This window comes from Petaurus breviceps, unplaced genomic scaffold, assembly GCF_028583685.1.
Source record: "Petaurus breviceps papuanus isolate PSGF00001 unplaced genomic scaffold, PetGlider_PUasm1.0 90925, whole genome shotgun sequence".
NCBI classification, from domain to species: Eukaryota; Metazoa; Chordata; class Mammalia; order Diprotodontia; family Petauridae; genus Petaurus; species Petaurus breviceps.
The window spans coordinates 13,341,319-13,363,336 of record NW_027187380.1 but is presented as its reverse complement, the minus strand read 5'-3'; the positions used below and the strand labels follow the sequence as shown (position 1 = coordinate 13,363,336).

The window sequence follows — 22,018 nt, the reverse complement described above, 5'->3', positions numbered from 1 at the left end:
TTACCTGCTCCTTTTATTGTATTTGTTCCCAGAGGTAAAACAGTCACTCAGCCTTGGGAAAGGAGGAAAGGGCTTCCGCTCTCCTGCAGTGGTGAAGGGAGACACCCAGAGAATATTATTTGCCCTGGTGTTATACAGGGGTACAGAAAGGAATGGATCCCCACCTGGCTCTGGAGGGAAACACCGAGGATAAGAAGGAAGTCACTTTGGGGGAGGGGGAACTGGCCTCACCCTACAGAAGCACCCTCTTACCAAGTATTCCCAAACCAAGATAAGTGGGGAGCAGCTCTTCTCTTTGGAGAGGGTCGGTTAGCAACTGGGGATATGTGCCCTGTGTCCAAAACACTCCACTGAGTCATAAAGATGTAGAAAGGGTAGAGAAGAGAAATCAGAGCCCTGAAAACTCTCTCCCTCTCTGTTTTTACCTTCATCTAGCTCTAAGCCCCAGCACAAACATGAGGTTGGGCACAGAATGAATCATCCCTTCCAGGAAGGCCTAGCCTAAGCATTCTTCTTATCCTGTCAGCCAGGTCTTCAGGATGTCCCTATAGGTCCTTGGTGCCCCACCTGGAATAGGCCTGGAAGGAGAATGATGGACTGGAAGATTATTAATGCTGTATTAAATAAGCTAACATAATGGATTAAAGAGCATGGTGCGGTAGCGACAGTGCTTGATTTGGGTTCCATTCTTCTCCACTGGGGGCTCCACTTCCTCATCTACCAAATGGAGGGGAAAGCCCTTGTCTACTACCATCCTGAACACGCCTATTCCCATCTACTCAAATAAAAGCTAAGCAGAACTAAGCTGATTAGTGCTTGGATAGAAAATGGCCTTAGAATACTGGGTGCTAGAGACATTTTCTCTGATTACCAGTGTGGTTCTAGGGTCAGAGGACCTGGATTCAAATTTGCCTTTTCTGCTTACTACTTGTATGACCTTGGACAGGTCACAACCTTCCTGGGCTTTGGTTTCCTCCTTGATAAAATGAACACCTTGGACAAATGGCTCCTTTCCAGTTCTAGATCCTATGTGCTACGACATCCTCTCAAGCTCTCACCTTCTATGAATCTATGGGGAGACAGTGGGATATTGAGGGGTTGACTAGAAATCCTGGGTGTTGTAGCTTTTTCTTTGGTAGCAGTGTGGCACAGGGGAAAGTACACCACTCTGAAATCAAAGGTGGTTGTCATCGTTCGGTCATTTTATGGTTGTGTTCGACTCTTCGAGACCCCATTTGAGATTTTCTTGGCCAAGATACTGGAGTGGTTTGCCATTTCCTTCTCCAGCTCATTTTACAGATAAGGAAACTGAGGCAGAGTTAAGTGACTTGCCCTGGATCACATAACTAGTAAGTGAGAGGCCAGATTTGAAATCAAGAAAATGAATCTTCCTGACTTCATCCTCAGCACTCTATTCACTTTGCCATCTAGCTAAATCCAAAGGACTTGGGTTCAAATCCCAGTTCTGCCACTTACTGTGTGTGTGTGTGACTTTGGCCAGGTCATTGGATTCAACATCTCTATACACTTAACATGATGCCTAGAACATAGTAGGTGCTTAATAAATGCTTATTGTCTGGCTGCCTGATACTGGAACTGACCAGGGGCAAGAAAAAGACCCGCTTGTTTCCATGTTGCCCTCAGTAGGGAGAACTCAAAACTTTGGGCAGGCATGGTTATACTCAAAAGATTTCATCCTCTCTTTTTGCCCACATAGCCCATGGGTATATTGCCAGAGACCTGGAGACCCAGTTAAGCTACCCTCTGGAGCTTATAGAAGGATTTTAAAGATAAGGGTCCAGGAGTAGCTCAGAGAGAAGGACTAAGACAGGAGTTCTTAACCTCATTTGTGTCCATGGACCCCTTTGGCAGCCTGGTGAAGCTTATGGATCCTTTCTCAGAATGGTGGTGGTGGTGGTGGTGTTCAGTCATTTTTCAGTCATGTCCAACTCTTTGTGAACCCACTTGGGGTTTTCTTGGCCAAGATACCAGAGTGGTTTGCCATTACCTTCTCCAGCTCATTTTACAGATGAGGAAACTGAGGCAAATAGAGTTAAGTGACTTGCCCAGGGCCACACAGCTAGTAAGTGTCCAAGGCCAGATTTTAACTCAGGAAGAGGAGTCTTCCTGATTCCAGACCAGACGCTCTGTGCACTATGGCGCCACCCAGCTGCCTTCTCTCATAATAATTCCTTTAAATTAATAGAACCAATAGGATTACAAGAAAATGAGTTCTACAGAAACACATCAAAATACGTTTCAAAAGTCTATGTCTTCCAAGGTAAGAGCCCTGGGCAAGTGAGGCCCTAAGCAGCACAGTAACTGGCGCATTGGCATGATTTAAGGGCCTATAAGATGCTTTAAGTATACTGTCTCATCTGATCCCCAGAAGAACTGAAAGAACCTTCCCTGCTGTCCCAGTGTGCCTCCATGGGATGGTCGAGCAAAGCCAAGTAAGACTCAAGTGAGGGGGCGGCCAGGTTCCTCAGCGAATAAGAGCACCCGCTCCAGTGTTGAGAAGACCTGGAGATCGAATTCCGGGCTCAGACACTTAGCACCCACCCAGAAACACCTTGGCCGTGTAACCTTGAGCAAGTTACTTAACCCCAATTGCTTTAAAAAAATAAAAAAATAAAAAAGACTCGAGTGAGGTGAAAGCATTTAGAACCCAAGGTGATTTGAGAAGTCATGTAGCATAAGAAGATTCATTTTAAGGATTAAAAAAACCCAGGTCCAAATAAATTAAGATATTTGACTAAAGTCACACAGATAATAAGTAGCTGATTTGGGACTGGAACCTAGTTATTCCTCTTCTGTATACACATCCTGCTTCATCTTCATATACATGGGCCCTTAGCAGAGGGTCCAAGGCCTCAGGGAATTTCTCTTCCCTCCAACCACAGAGCAGAAGAAACAGGGAAGCTTTTAGCACCAGCCCACCCCAGCACCCTACCAGATAAAAAGGTACAAACCCCTCACTGATCCCAGGAGGATACTTATGTCATAGGAAGACAGTGACAGTATCTTGAACTTGAACTTTTAAACCTGAAACCAATGGCTTGAACTTTTTTGGGGGGGAAGGGCAATTGGGGTTAAGTGACTTGTCTAAGGTCACACAACTAGTAAGTGTGTTGAGTGTCAAGTGTCTGAGGCCAGATTTGAACTCAGGTCCTCCTGACTCCAGGGCCCATTCTCTATTCACTGCAACACCTATTTGCCTCCAATGTCTTGAACTTTTAAACCTGTAACCAAGCCCTTATTCAAAGGAGACACTGACCCCCTTCCCCCAAGCAGGCTCCCTTCCACCCTCACCCCAGACACACATACACAGCCAGGAAAAGGGAGATTTTAATTTTGTGTAAAGTAGCAGATTGTACAGTGCATCTTTAGTGCTTGAAAGTTAAGATTGTACTGACACAGGCAGAAAGTTGGGGTTAGCCATAGATGGGGAACACTTGGAAGAACAATGTTGGAGGAAGGGGCTGAAGACTAAGGGTTTCAGGAGAGCCATCTGAGACTGCTATGGGGAAACAGGAGAGGATATCTTGGACTGTCTTCCCCTGACTCCCTCCACTTACCCAAGATGGGGGAAAACAGGTTCTCTGCCCTTCGACATAAAGCTGTAATTAGAATGGGGAGGAGAGCTGCTCTCCCTGTCTACGAAAAAGATTCCCATAGGAGAGGGCTCTGTACAAATATGAAAATGTGAACACAGGGATTATTAGATGGTCACCTAGGCCATGTCCACTGGACTCAAACTATGGGCTGGAACTGTTACCCTCTACTTCCCTCAAAAAACCCTGAAAAGCTCCCTCGACCCAGTTCTTCCTATGAGCTGCTCAGCCTCAGTGGCATATTGTATATGGAATGAGTAATGTTTTGTAGTTGAAGGTAAAGGGCATCCCAGCATTCACACCTCTACTTCCCCACTACTACCCAGATAGTGGGGACCCCAGACTAAAGTTACCCCTCTGAGGCCTAGGACCCTCTGAGTCACTTGCAGGGAGGGACCTGGAAGGCATGGTCAAAGAAAAGGGTGAACATATAAAGGATGGTATAGAAACAAGTATTCAGGGGAGCCAGGGCTATAATATAGACCTGAAATGGAAGGGTATTAATTGATTAGGTGGAAGTTTGGCCCTGGGACACCAAGAGGTATCCACTGAGAAGAAGATTCCCGTTCCTTAATTTTACCTTCCAATCTCTGTTGTTTTCTGTAACTACCTTCAGAACCAGGAGGACTCCTATAAGCCAGGTATGGGGAAAGGGTATAACTGGTTCCTGACATTTCCTCCAATCCCTGGGCTCTTGGGGAAGTTAGCCCTTACAGCCTCCCCGCCCCCCTTCCTCAGGTCAAAGTGATAATAAAGCTTGAAATGGCAATCAGAAGGGGAGGAATCAGAGCCAGGCAAGGGTGAAGGGCCCAGGGATCACCTTGGCACCCAAACCCTCAAACCCCTTCCTTCTTCTCTCCTTCACTCTCTTCTCACACCCGCTGGATCTCAAACAGCTTCACATCGGTGTCATACCAGACTGGTGGGTCCACATTCCTATAAGGAGGAGGGATGGGGGCCAGGCCCCCAAGGATGCTGGGTGAATTCAAGTGAGGAGTAAGGGAAGAATTAGGGAATGCTGATACTCAAACCCTCTCTATCCTTACTTCCTCCTCTGAGCAAAGGGCTCATATTCAACTGAGTTCCTATGCTAAACACCTTTATAGACTCACTAATAAATCCTTCTTCACTAGAGACAATGGGATTCAGAGTCAGAGGAAGTCCTGGTTACTGAAATCTGAGCCCACAAATCTGAGCCCTGTTAGTCACTCTGGAGCAGAAGTTCTTAACCTTTGTTGTGTCTTGGACCCCTTTGTCAGTCTGGTGAAACCTTTAAAGACCCCTTCTCCAAATGATATGTTAAAATAATAATTGAAGGAAATGCTCAATTTCAGTTAGAGGCTAATGAAAATAAAGACATAATTTTTTTCCCCATTTAATTTCACCAGCCCCTTGAAATCTGTTTACTTGGTAGAGGGACCTCAGATTAAGCATCTCTAAAGACTGAGCCAATCTCATATGACATGGTGGCAACTACAGTTGGGAGATCCCTGTTCCTTTGGAGATTAAATAGCATGCCAGGGACCTTCACCCATCACTATGGGGTTAGTGGCTGGCAACTCTCTGCCCCCAGTCCTCATCATGCCTCTTTACCTTAGATAGATGACACCCCACATGTATGTTCGGAACCACATGGCAGTGCCCGAGTTGGCCTGGTATTTGCGGATGAGGATGGGATGAGGTACGGGCAGCAGCCCCACCAGTGTGCCGTGCTGGAGAAATTTGAGGATTTCTGATTCATCCGTTAGCCCCCTGTAGAGAAAAGGAAAAGAATAGAAGGCTTAGAAGATGCTCTAAGCCTGTCTCTTATGGAAGGTCAGGGATACCCTAGACAAAGAGCTACAGAGGCAGTAAGGGATGGCAGAAAGATACAGACTTGGAATTAGGTAAGACATGTTTAAATTCTAGTTGTGTGACCCCCAACCTCACTTACACTGGTTTTAGCCTCAATTTCCTTATATGTAATATAAGTATAATAACTTGCCATATCAACTTCACAGAGTTATTGTGAAAAGAGTGTCTTTTGAACCTTAAAGTGCCATAGAAATATGAGTTCTTATACAAGGGATGCCCAACAAATGGCCTATGATCTTCCTCCTACCATCTTCTCCTAACCTCAACAGCCTTTCCACATCCCTCCCAGGTCCCAGCGCTCCTGATCAGACTCACTTATCAATGCAGATCTTCTCCACCTGAGGCACCAGTACCTGCAGCAGCCTCATGATGGTCTGTAATGGTAACTTGGACTTCCAGGAGAGGACCTACAGGATGGACAGAGTCCAGCCAGGGGAAAGGGAGAGAATATCAGAGCCTTGCTGGGGTGGGGTCTGGGAAATCAATGGTACTATGCTCAAAGCCCCATCTCCAGACACAGCTGTCCATTATGGTACCTATTGCAAAGATAGGGAAATCAGCCCCTAGGTATGCATGGAATCAGATTTGGAGGAAACTGACTGAAATCAAACCCATGGATATTTATTTGTTGACTACTTATTGCAAAACACTGGAGGACCAAGGAATATTAACATCATTAGAGTTACAAGAATGTATTTTTATATAACACTTTAAGATTTTCAAAGTGCTATGTATATTATTACATATAATATATATTTAAAGTACCATATATGTATACATATGAATATATTATATATATACATATATATTTGTTTTTGTTCAGTCATTCCATCGTGGCCAACTCTTTCCTGACTCTGTGGACCACAGCTTGCCAATACTGTCCATGGGGTTTTCTCCACAAAGATACTGGGGAGGTTTGCTATTTCCTTCTCCAGTGGATTAAGGCAAACAGAAGTTAAGTGACTTGCCCAGGGTCACACAGCTTGTAAGTGCCTGAGGCCAGATTAGTTAGGCCTAGCACTCTATACACAGAACCATCTAGCTGTCATATATCTACATACATATGTATGTATATATTTATATAAATACACATGTGTGTGCTTGTGTATGTATATACATATATGTACATGTTTCTATTCCATACACATATCTATACATGCCTATTTCATAGGCATGCTCATGTGAAGAAAGATGCAAGAGACAATTGAGACCAATGTCCCCTGGATATGGATCCCCCACAAAACACAGTCCACTCAAACAAGGGACATTCGACTCCTCCCCACCCTCCAATGCTCCAGAGCACTCATTCCCTCACCCAGTCTGGAGTTGGGTTCCACTGCCCACCAGCTGAAGCAGTGGGTGATTGTTGCTGTTCTTGACAAGCTTGGCCAGGCTCCTAGAGCACAGGAAAGGGGAATGGGATAGAGGTGTGAGAGGTGAAGGGAAATGAAGGGAGCTGCTTCCCCAGTCACAGCCTCCCAGTCTAAGCCATTCAGTTTGCCTCTTTAGGGCAATGGGCATAATTCTGGGAGGAATTGTAGCCTAGCACTTTGCCCCAAGGGTTCATGCCACAGGCACCTCTGAGCCCCACCCCCCCCAGCCTGAACCCAGCCTAGTCTCTGTGACAGGTTTAGGGCTGGGGTGGAGGAAGGATGGAACAGAATGACTAGCCAGGGTAAAGGCCAACTGGTGATAAAGAAGGTGGATGAATGAAGGCCAAGAGTGTGAACCCATTACCCTGAAAGAGAGAGGAAAGTTTGGCCAGGGGTAAGGAACCTCCTCAGACCCTGTGGGAACAAAATCTGCTTATCCAACCACACCCTACAGGAAAGAAATCACAGAGCAAGTTCCACTGCCCTATGGGCTCATACTTTTACACACACATGTCAAGCATCACCTCTAGTCAAGGCCCTGAATACCCCCAGGGAGGGCACCACCAACCTCTCCCTTCCCCTGGCTCTTTGAGACTGGGGTCTTACCCCATTCCATGGCTCTTCCTCACTCTTCCTGGCTGGGGAGCTGCTCTCAACTGGGCTCCGACGGGACTCGGACTCCAAAGATTTCATTGTTCCATCCTCAGACACCTGCGACTTCTCCGTCAGCTTGTCAATGCCTTGGAGGTGGAGTGGAGTGATGTTGGTGAATGAAGATAGCTAGCTTTGAGCAACAGGTGCACAGTTCAAGTTTCTACCATCCCTACTCCCACCCCAGATCCAAAGCTTCCCTATCTTGTATTTAACATATTCTAAAGTTTCTCCTTCTCTTCTACACCATTAATATTATAGTCATCATTAATTCATTTTACCAGTGGGTTAATATAATGAAAAGAACACAGCATTGGAAGCACATAGCCTGTGGGAATGTTTACACATCACATATGACTTTAGCAGAACTCTACAGGACCCACTTCTCTCCAGTCTTATCATCAAAAATAATCATCAAAAAATTATCAAAAATAAGTAATATAGAGAGGCAGTAGAATAGACACAAAGATTACAAAAAAACCAGAAGCCAAGGGAAATGTGTAAGTACAAAAACAATTCTTAACCTTTTTGTATCGTGGACCAGATCGTGTCAGTCTAGTGAAATCTTTGGAACCATTCTCAGAATAATAAGTTTTCAAAATTATTATTTAAAAAGAATTGTTTTTTAAAAACTCATAACTGAAGGAAGTGGTAGGTTTCAGCTAGAGGTTAGTGATTCATCCAAGTTCATGGACCCTCTAAAACCTAGGCATGGATTTTTTTCTATGGACTCCAGGTTAAGAAGCACTGTTCTAGGGGCGGCTAGGTGGCGCAGTGAATAGAGCACTGGCCCTGGAGTCAGGAGGACCTGAGTTCAAATCCGACTTCAGCCACTTAACAGAAAACTAGCCATGTGATCTTGGGCAAGTCACTTAACCCCAATTGCCCTACCTTCCCTTCTGCAAAAAAAAAAAAAAAAGAGGAAGAAGAAGAAGCACCGTTCTAGAGTTTGGGTCAATCCATTTGACAAGGCAGGGGGCTACAGTGGGAGATTCCTGCTCGTTTGGACTCCAGCTTCAGAATTGTTATAGCAGCTGTTTGACCTTAGACAAAGTCCCTTAACCAATCTGGATCATTAACCAGATTACATAATCTCTCAATTTCCTTCTGGTTTTAAGCAATCTATAATCCTATCATGACCCCTCCCTGGCGCCCATTTCCTTGACATAAATTGAGGAAGATTGATAGCCCAGGTGATATCATCACTTTGGCTCTCCAAACCTAGCAAGAACCTATTCCTGCTACCTCTATGCCAGGGTCAGACCTGGTGTAGCCACTAGGCTGGTCTTGAGGGTACCCGGTTCAGCAGGTACAGCAGGGCAGGAGCCCTCCATGGAGATGCCCTCCTGGGAATTGGTTCGAGATAGGGTTTCAGGAGTCCGCCTTCGACGCTGCAAAGCCTTGTGGATGGAGGGCATGTCTGTGGGCAGGTTGGCCAACTGGTGGAAGACGCTTCGCTTTCTAATGATGGCATAGACAAGGTTTGAGTTGCCTAAGAGAAACGGTGAGAGAAGCAGGTCAAAGCCATAGTTAATCCTAGACTCAGAAAGGCTGTTATCAGGAAGAAAAAGCATACTCTTACTTAATCCACATGGATTTGCTAGACATGATGAATTTGAAAAGACTAGGACATAATCCTAGGTACTGGAGACCGCACAAGAAACCCATGGGAGAGGACAAAAGGGAAACAATGAAAAACCACCAAGAAAAGCTGATACTAAGACAATAAGCTGGCCAGTCACACCCAAAAGTACAGAGGCTTCCACCCTATACACTTAAAACCATAGCCATAACCTTAGAAGCCTAGAGCCCAGGCTACATCTTCAAAAAGACTATGATAGGGACAGCAGTGAGTAGAGCACTGGCCCATGTGACCTTGAGCAAGTCACTTAACCCCAATTACCCTGCCTTCTCCCTTGCAAAAAAAAAAAAAAAAAAGGGCTGTGATCACATTTATTCCCTCATCGGTGGGAAGAGTATAAATAGCTCCCTCCCCAACTAGGTCCCAAGGGTGACCCCAGGGATCTAAGAAGCCCTCACACTGGAGATGGGGCAGATGGATATGTGGGTCAAGGAAGGAGAGTTCTCACCATCAAACTGGTACTGAATGATGTTGTTAAAGACCTCAAGGAGAAAGAAGACCAGGTGATGGTTCTGGACAGCAGAAAACAGGAACCAGGTGGTAGAGAAAGCCTCCAGAAGGTGGAGTAGCTTATTGGCTGCAACCATGGACAAGCTCTTGAGATATGGAGACACTGGGAGGGGGAAAGGATCAATCACTCTGGGCAGCCCCCAAAGTCCCCAAACCACACACCCTAGGCAAGGTTTGAAAATCACCACCTTAATATCCCCTTTCTGCCCTAGAGAGCAGGGATTTTCTACCATATGAAAATTTGTGAAACATAACCCTCTTCGTGTAAAACCCTAAGCAAGTGCTCTCACCTGTCCCTACGCCTACCCTGTCCAAGGTTGGGTCTATAAAAAAAATTTATTTAAAAAATTGTTGTTTCTCAGTCTTTGTGACCCCATTTTAGGGTTTTCTTGGCAAAGATACTGGAGTGGGTTTGCCATTTCCTTCTCCAGCTCATTTTACAGAAGAGGAAACTGAGGCAAACAGGGTTAAGGGGCTTGCCCAGGGTCACACTGCTTATAAGTGATTGAAGCTGAACTCAGATCTTCTTCCCCAACCTCCCCCCAGCCCTGTCCCCCCAAACCACCAGTGTAGTTGGGCTCTAGTTTGGAAGACCTATCCCCACCCACTAGTGAATCAGCCTCCCACAGGGGCACCAGGGACAGGAGGCTAAGAGAGGACAATCCCCTGCTCCAGATACCACGTCAGCACAAACTTGGTCCTTATAGTGCCTTATCAGCCTAATGAGCCAGGAAGAGCAGAAGTCACCCTGGCAGCTTTTAGGCCTGATGATCTGGAGTCCCCTGGTGGTGAAAGTTGGGATAATTGGTCCTTTCACCATCTTTACCATTCACTATAATGGTGAGCAAGCAATCAAAGAGGGGCTGTAGGCGTTGATGGCCGCTGGTGATGATCTTGTGGAACACCTAGAGTGCAGAGTCGGTAATAGTAGACAGAGAGGGAGGTCAGCACCAGTCTAGACCACTGACCAGCCCATAGACCAAAAATGGTACAATCCCACTGCTCCCTCCCCTCCCGACTTCCCAAATCATCCATTGGGTATCACCACCGCTAAGGACTGGGACAGGAGAGCACTAACTAATGGGTAAAAGGAGGGTTCTCACCACAATGAGCAGGTCAGCATGAGTGCCAGTGAAGACAGGGATGTCCATGGGAACTCGAACAGAATAGGGCTTGTTCAACCGAACCCCAAAGTTGCGTTCTCCACTCAGGAGCAGCAATATAAAAACTCCAATGTGCATCAGGCCCACTCGAGCTGTGGCACATGGCAGAGGAACCACGTTGGCCACGAGGAATGGGCAAGGAACCAGAGGAGCCATGAGGGATGGGCAAGGGAAAAGGTCAGAAAGAGGATGGAGCAATGGAGAGAGTATATATGGGGAGTATACAAGACATAATCCCAGGCATTGTAGACAGTGGAGAGGATATTAGGATATAAGAAAGGTGGATCATTCAGGAAGGGAAAGAGGTTGAATCCCCTGCTCCCCAGGGGCAGAGAATGGAATAGGAACACTCCCCCATGAACTCACACTGATCAGCTCTAGCATCATTGAGGAAGAAGAGGATGGGGACGAGGATATCTAACACATCACTGCTCTTCAACACGAAGAAGAGGAATTTCTTAAAGTGGAGAGGCAGATGAGAGCAGAGGAAGACAGGCCTGGATCAGAATGGGGAGGAGGTCTGGTGCCCCAAACCTGAGCCTCCCCAGGGGACCTCACCCCCCCATGTCTGAGAGATCCCAGGAGACCTAAATGCCCGATATCTATAAGTAGGACCTCAATCCCCATCACTAAGTGGGCCCAGAGACCTCACTCTCACATTTCTAATTGGGCTCAGAAGACCTTAGTACCTCCATTTCTGAGATGACTCAGAAGACCTCTCTCCACCATCTCCGAGTAAATCTAAGGGTCCTTGTTTCTCTCCTATCTCTGGGCAGACCCAGAAGACCTTGACCATTCCCCATTTCTAAGCTAATTCACAACCATCAACCCCTATCTTCAAGTGGACCCAGAAGATCTCCTACACCATTTCTGCGTTATCTTCTCTTGGGGCATTCCAGCTTTTTCCCAGAGGGTCCAGTTAAGGCTGCCTACCTTGTTGAAATCACAGAGCTTCCAAAACAGAACTAGTAATTCCTGATGGAACTGGATTTTCTTGGCTGAGTTAGGCAGGTACGTCTGAAGCAGAGGGTTGGAGAGCAGCCGGGCCACACCCTTAAGGATGAACTGAAAGTCCTGTAGTGATACAGGGTTGGGAGCCAGCCTAGGGCTAGAGAACCACGGTGATCCCCACCACCCCCTGACCACACACATTACCTCTGGCATCAAGTTAAGCTTAGGTTTTTCCCATACCTGCCTCTGTCACAATCCTTTTAATCTCACAATCTCACTATCATCATCTCTTGTCCACTGACTCTTTTAAGAGCAAGGCCCTCTCCCCACAGTAAGTCAGGTCAAATTATTTCCAGCAGGCCAGGTCACTAATCAATATTCAAGGCCTCAATCCACTGCTGTTTCATTTTACTCCCCACAAAATACAGGTTGTCCCACAATACTCTATTGTTATTACCTTTGAAGGGAACTGACCTTCACTCCCTGAACTCTTCTCTAAGCAAGCCACCGTGTTTACTGTCCCCACCAAGGGCTAAGACCCTTCCCACCTCCTCCTGATATAAAATTCCCTCTCCTCTATTAAAACACATCTTTCCCCTTTTAAAGTTTCAGCCCAATTTTTCTCTTCCAGAGATATCTTTCCATACTGTTTCCTCCCTAGTTTAGGTCAATTCAACCTTTTCACCATCTTCCACTCTCCACCTTCCAAATCATGGACTCACACATTCTCTCTGTGCATGGAATAATCCATATCACTCATTAGTATCACGCATCTTCTGAAATGAATGCATATGTGTAAATGTGAGCATTTGTGTGTGCCCATGTCCGCTTCCATTATGACTTCTCTACTAGGCTGTAGGATCTCTGAGGACAGGGACTATGACTCCTCTTTTCTCTGCATCTTCTTCAGGGGCTCTGCACAGGGAAAGGGCTCAGCCCTTGCCTATTTGAATGGGTGCAGCAATGGACTCACCTCCTCACGATGAATTCGGGACAGGTAGTTCACAAATAGATTCTCAGGGCCTGGAGGCTGTGGGAAGGGACAGGCACTCTTATTAGCAACATCTAATAAGGTTTGGACCCCACCCCCAATCAGCAAGCCTTCTTCAAAGTCTTCACCCACCCCAGGTACCTCACCAATTGGCCTAGAAGGCTAGTTGGCAGGACCTTGACCAGGCAGGGCCTGTCAAGTAACAACATCTTAAAACATTGTCAGGTATTCAGAGCCCACAAAAACAGTTCCAGTGCCCACCTGCCAATCTCAGGCATACCAGGGAACTTGCATTCTGGCACCAAGATTAGGTGCCCTACTAGTGTATCTTGTCCTAGGCTTCTGATATGGAAAAAGTAATATGCTACACATGCCACCCATGCCTCTGGACCTGGAGAGTAGTCGAGTAGTCCCCCTGGTAGTCAGTCAAATTATGCAGTGGGAGGCAGCTAGGTGGCACAGTGAATAGAGCACTGGCCCTGAAGTCAGGAGGACCTGAGTTCAAATCCAGCTTCAGACACTTGACACACTAGCTGTGTGACCTTGGGTAAGTCACTTAACCCCAGTTGCCTTACCTTCCCTTATGCAGTGGGAAGTAGCAGAGAGACCAGTTTGGGGATGCCCCTCACCCACACACCCAGGAAGACAGGAGGGGATGTTAGGCCCTTACATCCGAATCATCCATTGCAGTGCCTGTGGTAGTTCCATCTACGGTGGGGCTGGTGCTGGTGGCGCTGTCATAGTCCAAAGTCACAATAAGTACCTGAGCTGCCTCCTCCACCAGCGGCTCCCGATAGTCAGAAAACAGCAAGTGGTTGTAAGGAATCCCATAGCCCACTGGGTCATAGGCACAGACGATGTTGAGAAGGGAGGTGAAGAGCGGCAGGGCGTGTCTGTGCAGGAGGGAAGGCAATGGTGGAGGGACCGCCACATGTGACGGGGGAAGGGTCAGAGAGAGGGGCTGATGAGGTCCCCAGTCTGCCCAACCATGCCTGAGGCGGCACAGGAAGCTTGTCCTCCTCCAGGAGCTCAGAGGGCCCCTCCTCTTTTGACTCAAGCTTAGAACTGAGCAGGTATGAGGAAGAAGGGCTGGCCATCAAGAGATGGGGTAGATAATAATAAAAAATGACAGATCATATTTATGGAAGGCTTGCTTTCCTCATCATAGGGGCCCTTTGGGGAAGTCACACATCCATGCCACAAGAAATATAGCCTCTTAAACCTCATCCCATTTCTTAGATGAGGGAACCAAGGCCTACAGAGCTTAGATAACTGATGTCACACAAGCAATAAGTGACAGGGTCAGGATTTGGCCCTGGGTCCTCTGAAGTCAGATCATCCAACAATCTTTTAACTGTATGCTCCTAGCTCATTAAGGGCAACAATTAACATCAGGAGAACTGAGATTAAGCTGGGGGCAGGTGTGAGGGAAGGAAAAACTTTTGTTTTTCAGTCATGTCCAACCCTTTGTGACCCCATTTGGGGCTTTCCTGGCAAAGATACTGGAGTGGCTTACCATTTTTTTCTCCAGTTCATTTGACAGATGAGGAAACTGAGGCAAACAGGATTCAATGACTTGTCCAGAGTTATGTAGCTATTTGAATTCAGATCTTCCTGACTCCAGGCTCAGTATATCTATCTAGTGTGTGTGTACATATATATGTGTGTGTGTGTGTATGTATGTATTTATGTATATGTGTGTATGTATGTGTATGTATATATGTGTTATATGCATATATAGTATCTATATCTATATATCTATCCACTGCATCATCTAGGTGCCCATAGTATTAGCATGTCAGGTTTTCCTGACTCCAGACCCAATATATCTATCTATATAGTATATCTATCTATACTATATCTAGATACATATACTATATCTAGATAGATAAATAGATCTACTATATATACTGTATTTATATACTATAGATTTATATACTATTATATAGTATATACTGTTATATACTATTTGTATATATTTATATACTATAGATTTATATACTATAAATAGTATATCTGTCTATAGATAGTATATCTCTTTGTCTATCCACTGCACCACCTAGCTGTCCATAGTGTTCACTATTATTGCTACTGAATAAAGTATTTCTTAATGTGCCAAGCACTGTAATTATTATTGTCACTATCACCATATAGCATTTTTACAATTTCCAAAGCACCAAAACAATGGTGCTTTGGAAATATATGAATATATGTTTGTGAATACACATTAACATATATGTATTTATATATGTTATAAATGTATGCATGTGTTTGTATAAGAAATTTGTGAATATGTATTATCACATTTGATCCTCACAACAATCCTTATGAGGTAGGTAGGCAGTTACCCAGTTTAGATATTAAGAAATTGAAGTGTAACAATATTAGTTGCCTTACTCTAGGTCAAACAGATAATAAATGGAAAAATCAGGATTAGAACTTGCGTACTCTCTCTGGCTCTCAGTCTTCCATATTACATTGCCTCTGAGAAGTGAAAAAGTGTAGAGTATGGGCTGGGGTTATCAGGGAAAAGTTTATTATCCATGCTATTGAGTGTATATGTCATTTTATGATGATAGAAAGGGGACAGGGCAGTCAATACAGCCATGTATGGTTCTTGGCTTCACCAAGGAGAGATAGAAGTCCTAGTTCCTTTCATTTCTAAAGGGCATGTCAGGTTAAAAAGGACCTGACTTTTTGGGGACCAGGTCTAGTAAGTGAGAGTGAAGGTCAACCAATCAATAAATATTTATCAAGTGCCTACTATGTAGGTAGGCACTATGTGCCAGGCAACCGCCTAAGAGAGTTGTATTCTGGCCTCTCCTGCCATGAGAGGGATTCTAGGGACAAAATATATCATCAGAGGACCACATGAAATAATAGAAGTAAAAATTCTTTGAAAACTCAAAAATATTATACAGGGTGGGCAGCTAGGTGGTACAGTGGATAGAGTACCAGGCCTGGAGTCGGGAAAACTCATCTTCTAGAGTTCTGACCTCAGACACTTACAAACTGTGTGACCCTGGGCAAGTCACTTAACCCTATTTGCCTAAGTTTCCTCATCTGTAAAATGAGCTAGAAAAAGAAATGGCAAACTACTCCAGTAACTAGGACACAAGTGAACAACAACATTATACAGGGCATCCCATTACTACAGTAAGACTTCTGGCCATGTTATATAAAAAGTGTCCATTCAAACAAAGATATCACATTACATACATGTATATTTGGTATGTCTGCCTCATTAGGCTGGGACAGGACACCTCATTTCCTTCTTCCTCTTTATAACGCCACAGGCCTCAGAACAGGACAACATACATGGATGGTTCTGTTCTGTACTATAAAGTACTAGTCTACAAAGGGAGATGTGAGAAACTTCAGGGAATGTGTAAAGAAAATATTTGAACTTCATTTTAAATTTATTTTTTAATCTTAAAAAATAATCAATTTTTTACTAATATTTAATGTATTGATTGAAACTGGTGCCCTCACTCATACAGTCTGTTTGTCAGTCATGCGTCAGCTAGGAAGGAGTCCTGAGGGAAATATCAGAGCTCTATCATAGAGAGGTGGATGATGAGCCCTTACTCTGAACTGTGATGTATCGCAGCTTATGTGATTATTCTGTTACCTAGTTTGAACTCAATTAGCCCTCACAAAATGTAGAGGTATCTAAAAAGATTCCTGCAAAAAGAAACTACAGATTGAAAATAATACCAATAATTGTGAGCAAAGGAAACAACAAGAAAATGGTAAAGCTAACATTTTTCCTATTCCTGGATGAGTTCTTTGTCACCTTACAAAGTAAAACAAAGATGATTTAATCAGGATTGACAAGAAGTCACTCCCCCCCAAAAAAATTTAAAAGTATCAAGAAAATTATTTTATATAAGAAATGATGAAGGGGTCAGTTTCAGAGAATCATGGAAAGAATTATATGAACTGATACAGAATGAAGTGAGTTGAACCAAAAGAAAAATTTATACAATTACATCAGTACTATAAAAACTTTAAAAGACTTAAGAATTTATATCAACACAATGACCAGCCATGACTCCAGAAAACTAATGATGAAACATGCTCTTCATATAAATTTGGACATATTTGGCCAATACAAGAATTTGTTCTGCTTGAATACACAGATTTGTTGCAATTCCTGTTTTTCTTTTTCCATTTCAGTTGGAGTACAAAGGGGAAAAATAAATTTTTGTTCATAGAAACTGTTAATTTTTTTAATAAAATTATTTGAAATATGGATTTATATTCACTATCGTTAATGATTAACTTTGCCTTAAATATATACTGTGCCTTGAGACATTAGCTAATAATGTCTTCCAGCTAAAATCCCAAATTCTACAGGAAGCTTTTTCAAATCCCTCTTAATTTTAGTGTCTTCCCTTTGTTGATTATTTCCCATTTATCCTATGTAACTTATTTGTACATTTTTGTTGTTCAGTTGTTTCAGTTGTGTCTGATTCTTCCTGACCCTCTTTGGGGTTTTCTTGGCAAAGATACTAGAGTGGTTTGCAATTTTCTTCTCTAGCTTATTTTACAGATGAGGAAACTGAGGCAAACAAGATTAAGTGACTTGCCCAGGGTCATATAACTAGTGTCTGATTGGAAGTCATGAAGATAATCTTCCTGACTCCAGGCCACACAGTCTATCCACTGCGTCACCTAGCTGCCTATGTTTGTTTGTACGTAGTTGTTTTCATATTGTCTTCTCCATTAGATTATGAGATCCAAGAAGGCATGAACTGTTTTTGGCTTTCTTTGTATTCCCAAAACTTAATACAATGCCTGGTACATAGTAGGCACTTAATGAACACTTCCTGATTAACTAATAAGAGCATGAAGCCACTGGGAAAAGCAGAACTTTAAAAACCAAGCTTGTGTTGCTGAAAATGTATCACCTATAAAAATTCTTATCTGTACACTTGAAAAACTTGGAAAGAAAATTTTCTAACTTTTTCAAAATCTTCCACAGTAAGAGATTTGGTGGATTTTTAATCTGTTTGTCAAAAATATAAAAATGCAACATTTTTTAGTTTGCAAGAACTGACCAACATCAAAAAGCTAAATTTCAGCGATAACCTTTTTATAATCAGGTGGTTTGCGTCAAAAAAATTATCAGGATTTAGTAAACACAGCCAATTATGTATTTCTTATACTTGGATCTATGCATCTGTATCTTTCAGTTACAACATCCATCAAACCAAGTGTTGAAAATAAACCAAATTTAGAACCAAACCTAATCACTCCAGAACAGAATGTTAAACCAAGATTTAAAAAAAATAATAACAAAGTATATTTAATTACAATTCTCTGACTCTAGAAATTATTAATATTTTAGTTATAGAACATTGTATTTATATCTTTATTAATGATCATGTGGTAATAATTTTTTAAATTATTTAATATTTATTTACCTTTGAAAATTTTTATTTTTGTACATATCTTATAAGCACATAATGTCGGTACGGTATACATGCATGTAATCTATCAGTCAATAAATACACATATATTGGGGAGCATGCTCAACATTTTTTTCAGTGATGGACTGCATGATCAAAAAGTTTGGAGACAATTGCAGTAAAAAAAGTCTTTGGACGATGATTAATTAACAACTCATCACCACTATGGGAAGCAGGTCCCTAGAATCAGCTGATGGAAAGACCCTAGTTACCATAGAAAGTAGGTCCCCCCAAAATCTAGTGTCCATAGAAGCAGGAACAAAACAGAGAAGAGGACAGCATTGCACCAGGAAATGTTCCAACCTCCCCCTCTAACCCCTACATTCTCCCCTCCCCACCCTCCCCCACACCTACACCTAGGGTCAAGCCTCACCTGTTCTCTGTGGAGCAAAAGAATTGCACCCAAGGATTGGCACTGTTGCTGTCAGGGGCTGGGGGCAGGTACATGGCCTCCGAGAAACAAGTCAGCAGCAACTTCAGCAGCTCGGTCCTAAGAGAGTACAGGGGGCAGTGAGGATCCAGAAAGCCCCCTGCCTGGCACAGACCTCCCCTTCAAAGACTCAGAATCACAGAATCACTGAGTTGGAAAGACCTTCAAAGGCCAACTTGTATCTGAGGAAGAATCCCTACATCAAGCCTTCAGCTGATGGGGAAACCCATTACCTGGGAGGCAACCCATTCCACTTTGGGAACATTTTAATTGTTAGGAAGTTTTTCTCTAACTGAAATCTGCCTCACTCTGGATTCCACCTATCACTCCTGGCTAGCTCTGTCCTTGGAACTGGAAATATCTTCTTGTCTAAGCTTAAAAAAAATAAAAAAGAGGGTGGAGCTCCTTCCACCCAATCCTCTTATATCATTAGACTGTAAGTTCTTCAAGGACAAGGACCTTTCTTGGTATCCTCAGTGCTTGGCACATAATAGGGGCTTAATAAATGTTTATTGATTGACCAACTGACTGCCACAATCTTTTTTTTTTTTAAGCAATCAGGGTTAAGTAACTTGCTCAAGGTTACACGGCCAGGTGTTTCTGGGTGGGTGCTAAGAGTCTGAGCCCGGGATTCGATCTCCAGGTCATCCCGACACTGGAGCCGGTGCTCTTACTCACTGAGCCACCTGGCCGCCCCGGACTGCCACAATCTTAAGACCTTTCGCCATACTCATCATCCTTCTTTCTACATTGAAAACAATATTCCAGTGTGATCTGACCAAGACAAAGTATAGCTGAGACAAGCACCTATTTTAGTCTGGACATTATGACTATATGAATGCAGATTCAGATTGAATTAGCTCTTTTGGTTTCTACATCACACTGCTGATTAATGTTGAGCTAGGGATCCACTAAAACCCCCAGATCTTTTTCACACAAACTGTGTTGTAGCTATGCCTCACTCATCTCAGGACTGGGAAGTTCATTTTGTTCTTATACAAGTTTAGGGCATTATATTTATGTTGTATATAAGTATATTGTATATTTATATCTATTAAATTTCACCCTTAGAAAATTCTGTTCATCATTCTAATGTGTCCAAATTCTTTTGATCCTGTCATCTGACATATACTTCTCTCCCAGCTTTGTGACTGTTCCAGAATCACTGTTTTAGCATCCACTATATTTCTCTCCAGGCACTGAAGAAAAACAGACGGAATCCTGCAAGAATTACAATCACTGACAGGCTAGCTGGAAGGGGAGGAGAGTGGGAAGCAATTCATCGTACCAGACAACCAGCAAAAACATGCATGTACAACCATGTATACCCTCTAGGGTATAGGCTCCTGCTGGGCTCACCGGTTCAGGTCATGGGTATAGTTGGGCTGTGGAGAGTGGGCAAAGCCCACACCAGCTTCCCAGATGTACTCACAGCTGTCCAGGGAGTGAATGTCTTCTGCTGAGTCCTGGGGGACAGGGTTTGGGGAAGGTGGCAGGACGGAGGGATCAGGCTGGGGGAAATCTTGTGATTCCCCCCTCCTTAAGAGAAGCATTATATGGTTGATACCCCATTTCCCACTTCCTCCAAAATTCCAGCCATTCCCATCAGCAGCCCCACCCTCCCTCTCCCACTTCCCGCTCCCCCCACATATGTCAGCACCCAAGCTTCTTGCCATACAAGGGAAGAGACATTTTGTGTAGAACCTATAGAAAGCTATTTTTCCCTCCACTCTAATATCCATTCTATGTGCAAAGGATGGGAAGCCGGAGCTTTTGTGGGGAGGGAGTGGGAAGGGTGCCAGCCCTGATTAGGGGCAGAAGAAAGAAATGAATCAGAGGATACCTTTAAGATCTAAGGGGAAGGAGGGAAGCACACACTACATGGGACCAACCCTACTCCCACCAGCAGCCAACTTAATAGGACACAATAAGCATCTGTGCCTCAGCCCATGCACATAAAGGAGAGGCTTTTCAGCTTCTCTATTAGCTGCCCTCACCACCCCAGGAGGGCAGCACCAAGTACCACAGATGTGGCTAATAGAAGCCATACTTGACTCTAGCCATTATCCACACCCAGCTTCATCCCGGAGACTATTCCTATCTCAACCTCATAATGACAGAATTGGAGGGGGGGGGTGGAGAAGGCAGGGCAATTGGGATTAAATGACTTGACCAAGGTCATACAGCTAGTAAGTATCAAATGTATGAGGCCACATTTGAACTCAGGTCCTCCTGACTCCAGGGCTGGTGCTCTATTCACTGTGCCACCTAGCTGTCCCTGGAACAGAATTTTTTGCTACCTACAAGAAGAAGAAGATAGCCTGTGGGCATGTCTCCACTCCCCCAGTACACATAAACCATAAATCCCAACTCACCACAGCACTCTTTCGATGGCTCTGGATTGTAAAGTCTGGGCAGAAGAGCAGGTCAGCAATGGCCAAGAGCAGAGACTCTGCCAGGGGCCGGGCATTCTCATCTTCCTCACCCTGCCAACAATAGGAAGGTTCATGGGCTGGCTGACAGCCAACCCCAGGAACTTCTAAGACTCAAGAGTCCTATACTACTAGGGCTATGCACCCAGACAGATACACACAGACACAAGATGAAAGAAAGAAGCCACCAGGCTTTAGAGAGGGAGTTGCCCACATCCTTGTATAATTTGTTTTCAATGATTTCTGACTCTATAAATAGCTTCCTTTGTATAAATTTCTTTGCATGATGTCTTGCCCATTAGATTATAAGCTCCTTGAGAGCAAGGACTGTCTTTTGCTTCTTTTTGTACTCTCAATGCTTAGCACAGTGCCTGGCACATTGCAGGCACTTAATAAACATTCCTTGAATTGAAAGGCAGAGGGGAATATCTCAATATAAGGACATCTGCTTTGAAGGATAGTTCCTCAAGTGTCAGGAACTGGGGGAGGGGGGCGGATTTCCTCGATTTTGGCTTACTAGGAAGCCAAGTGACCTAGTGAGTAGAACTCTGGACTTTGAGTCCTACCTTAGACAACTTACTAGCTGTGTGACTGGCCAACAACTTGTTCCCTCATCTGTAAAATGGGCATAATACTAGCACCTCCCTTACAGGGTCTTTGTGAGGATCAAATGAGATAACATATGTAATGTGCTTTGAATATGTTAAAGTGGTATTTGAATGCTAATTATTGATATGAAGATGATGATAAAGATGATGATGATGGTGATGATGAAGATGATGATGACGATTACCAAGAAAGGAGCTGGGGAGAAGGATCATTCAGAGAGAGACACAAAGGTCCTCATATGTCCTCTCCAATCTCCTCAATTAGCAGCTAGTGAAATAGCCCAGTCTATCTCCCTCCCACTTTCTCAGTCCCTTCCTCCTCCCC

The 22,018-nt window shown here is 44.0% G+C and overlaps 1 protein-coding gene across 3 annotated transcripts in view; it reads right to left on the bottom strand.

The window, feature by feature from the left end:
* Positions 1-3,330: 3,330 nt before the first annotated feature.
* The window catches only part of HID1 (HID1 domain containing), a 32,253-nt gene continuing 13,565 nt past the window's right edge, over positions 3,331-22,018 (bottom strand). For 2 of the 3 annotated variants that reach the window (XM_069076473.1, XM_069076475.1), the window contains 16 exons: positions 21,029-21,139; positions 20,013-20,119; positions 18,597-18,713; positions 13,420-13,642; positions 12,732-12,788; positions 11,741-11,881; positions 11,174-11,264; positions 10,748-10,899; positions 10,471-10,549; positions 9,583-9,747; positions 8,757-8,984; positions 7,448-7,581; positions 6,784-6,864; positions 5,784-5,875; positions 5,208-5,366; positions 3,331-4,550 (listed from right to left, as the gene is read on the bottom strand). In XM_069076473.1, coding sequence (XP_068932574.1) covers positions 4,487-4,550; positions 5,208-5,366; positions 5,784-5,875; positions 6,784-6,864; positions 7,448-7,581; positions 8,757-8,984; positions 9,583-9,747; positions 10,471-10,549; positions 10,748-10,899; positions 11,174-11,264; positions 11,741-11,881; positions 12,732-12,788; positions 13,420-13,642; positions 18,597-18,713; positions 20,013-20,119; positions 21,029-21,139 — 2,001 coding nt within the window. In that variant the 3' untranslated portion in view covers positions 3,331-4,486. The remainder of the gene's footprint in view (positions 4,551-5,207; positions 5,367-5,783; positions 5,876-6,783; positions 6,865-7,447; positions 7,582-8,756; positions 8,985-9,582; positions 9,748-10,470; positions 10,550-10,747; positions 10,900-11,173; positions 11,265-11,740; positions 11,882-12,731; positions 12,789-13,419; positions 13,643-18,596; positions 18,714-20,012; positions 20,120-21,028; positions 21,140-22,018) is intronic. The other variant, XM_069076474.1, reaches the window with a different exon arrangement.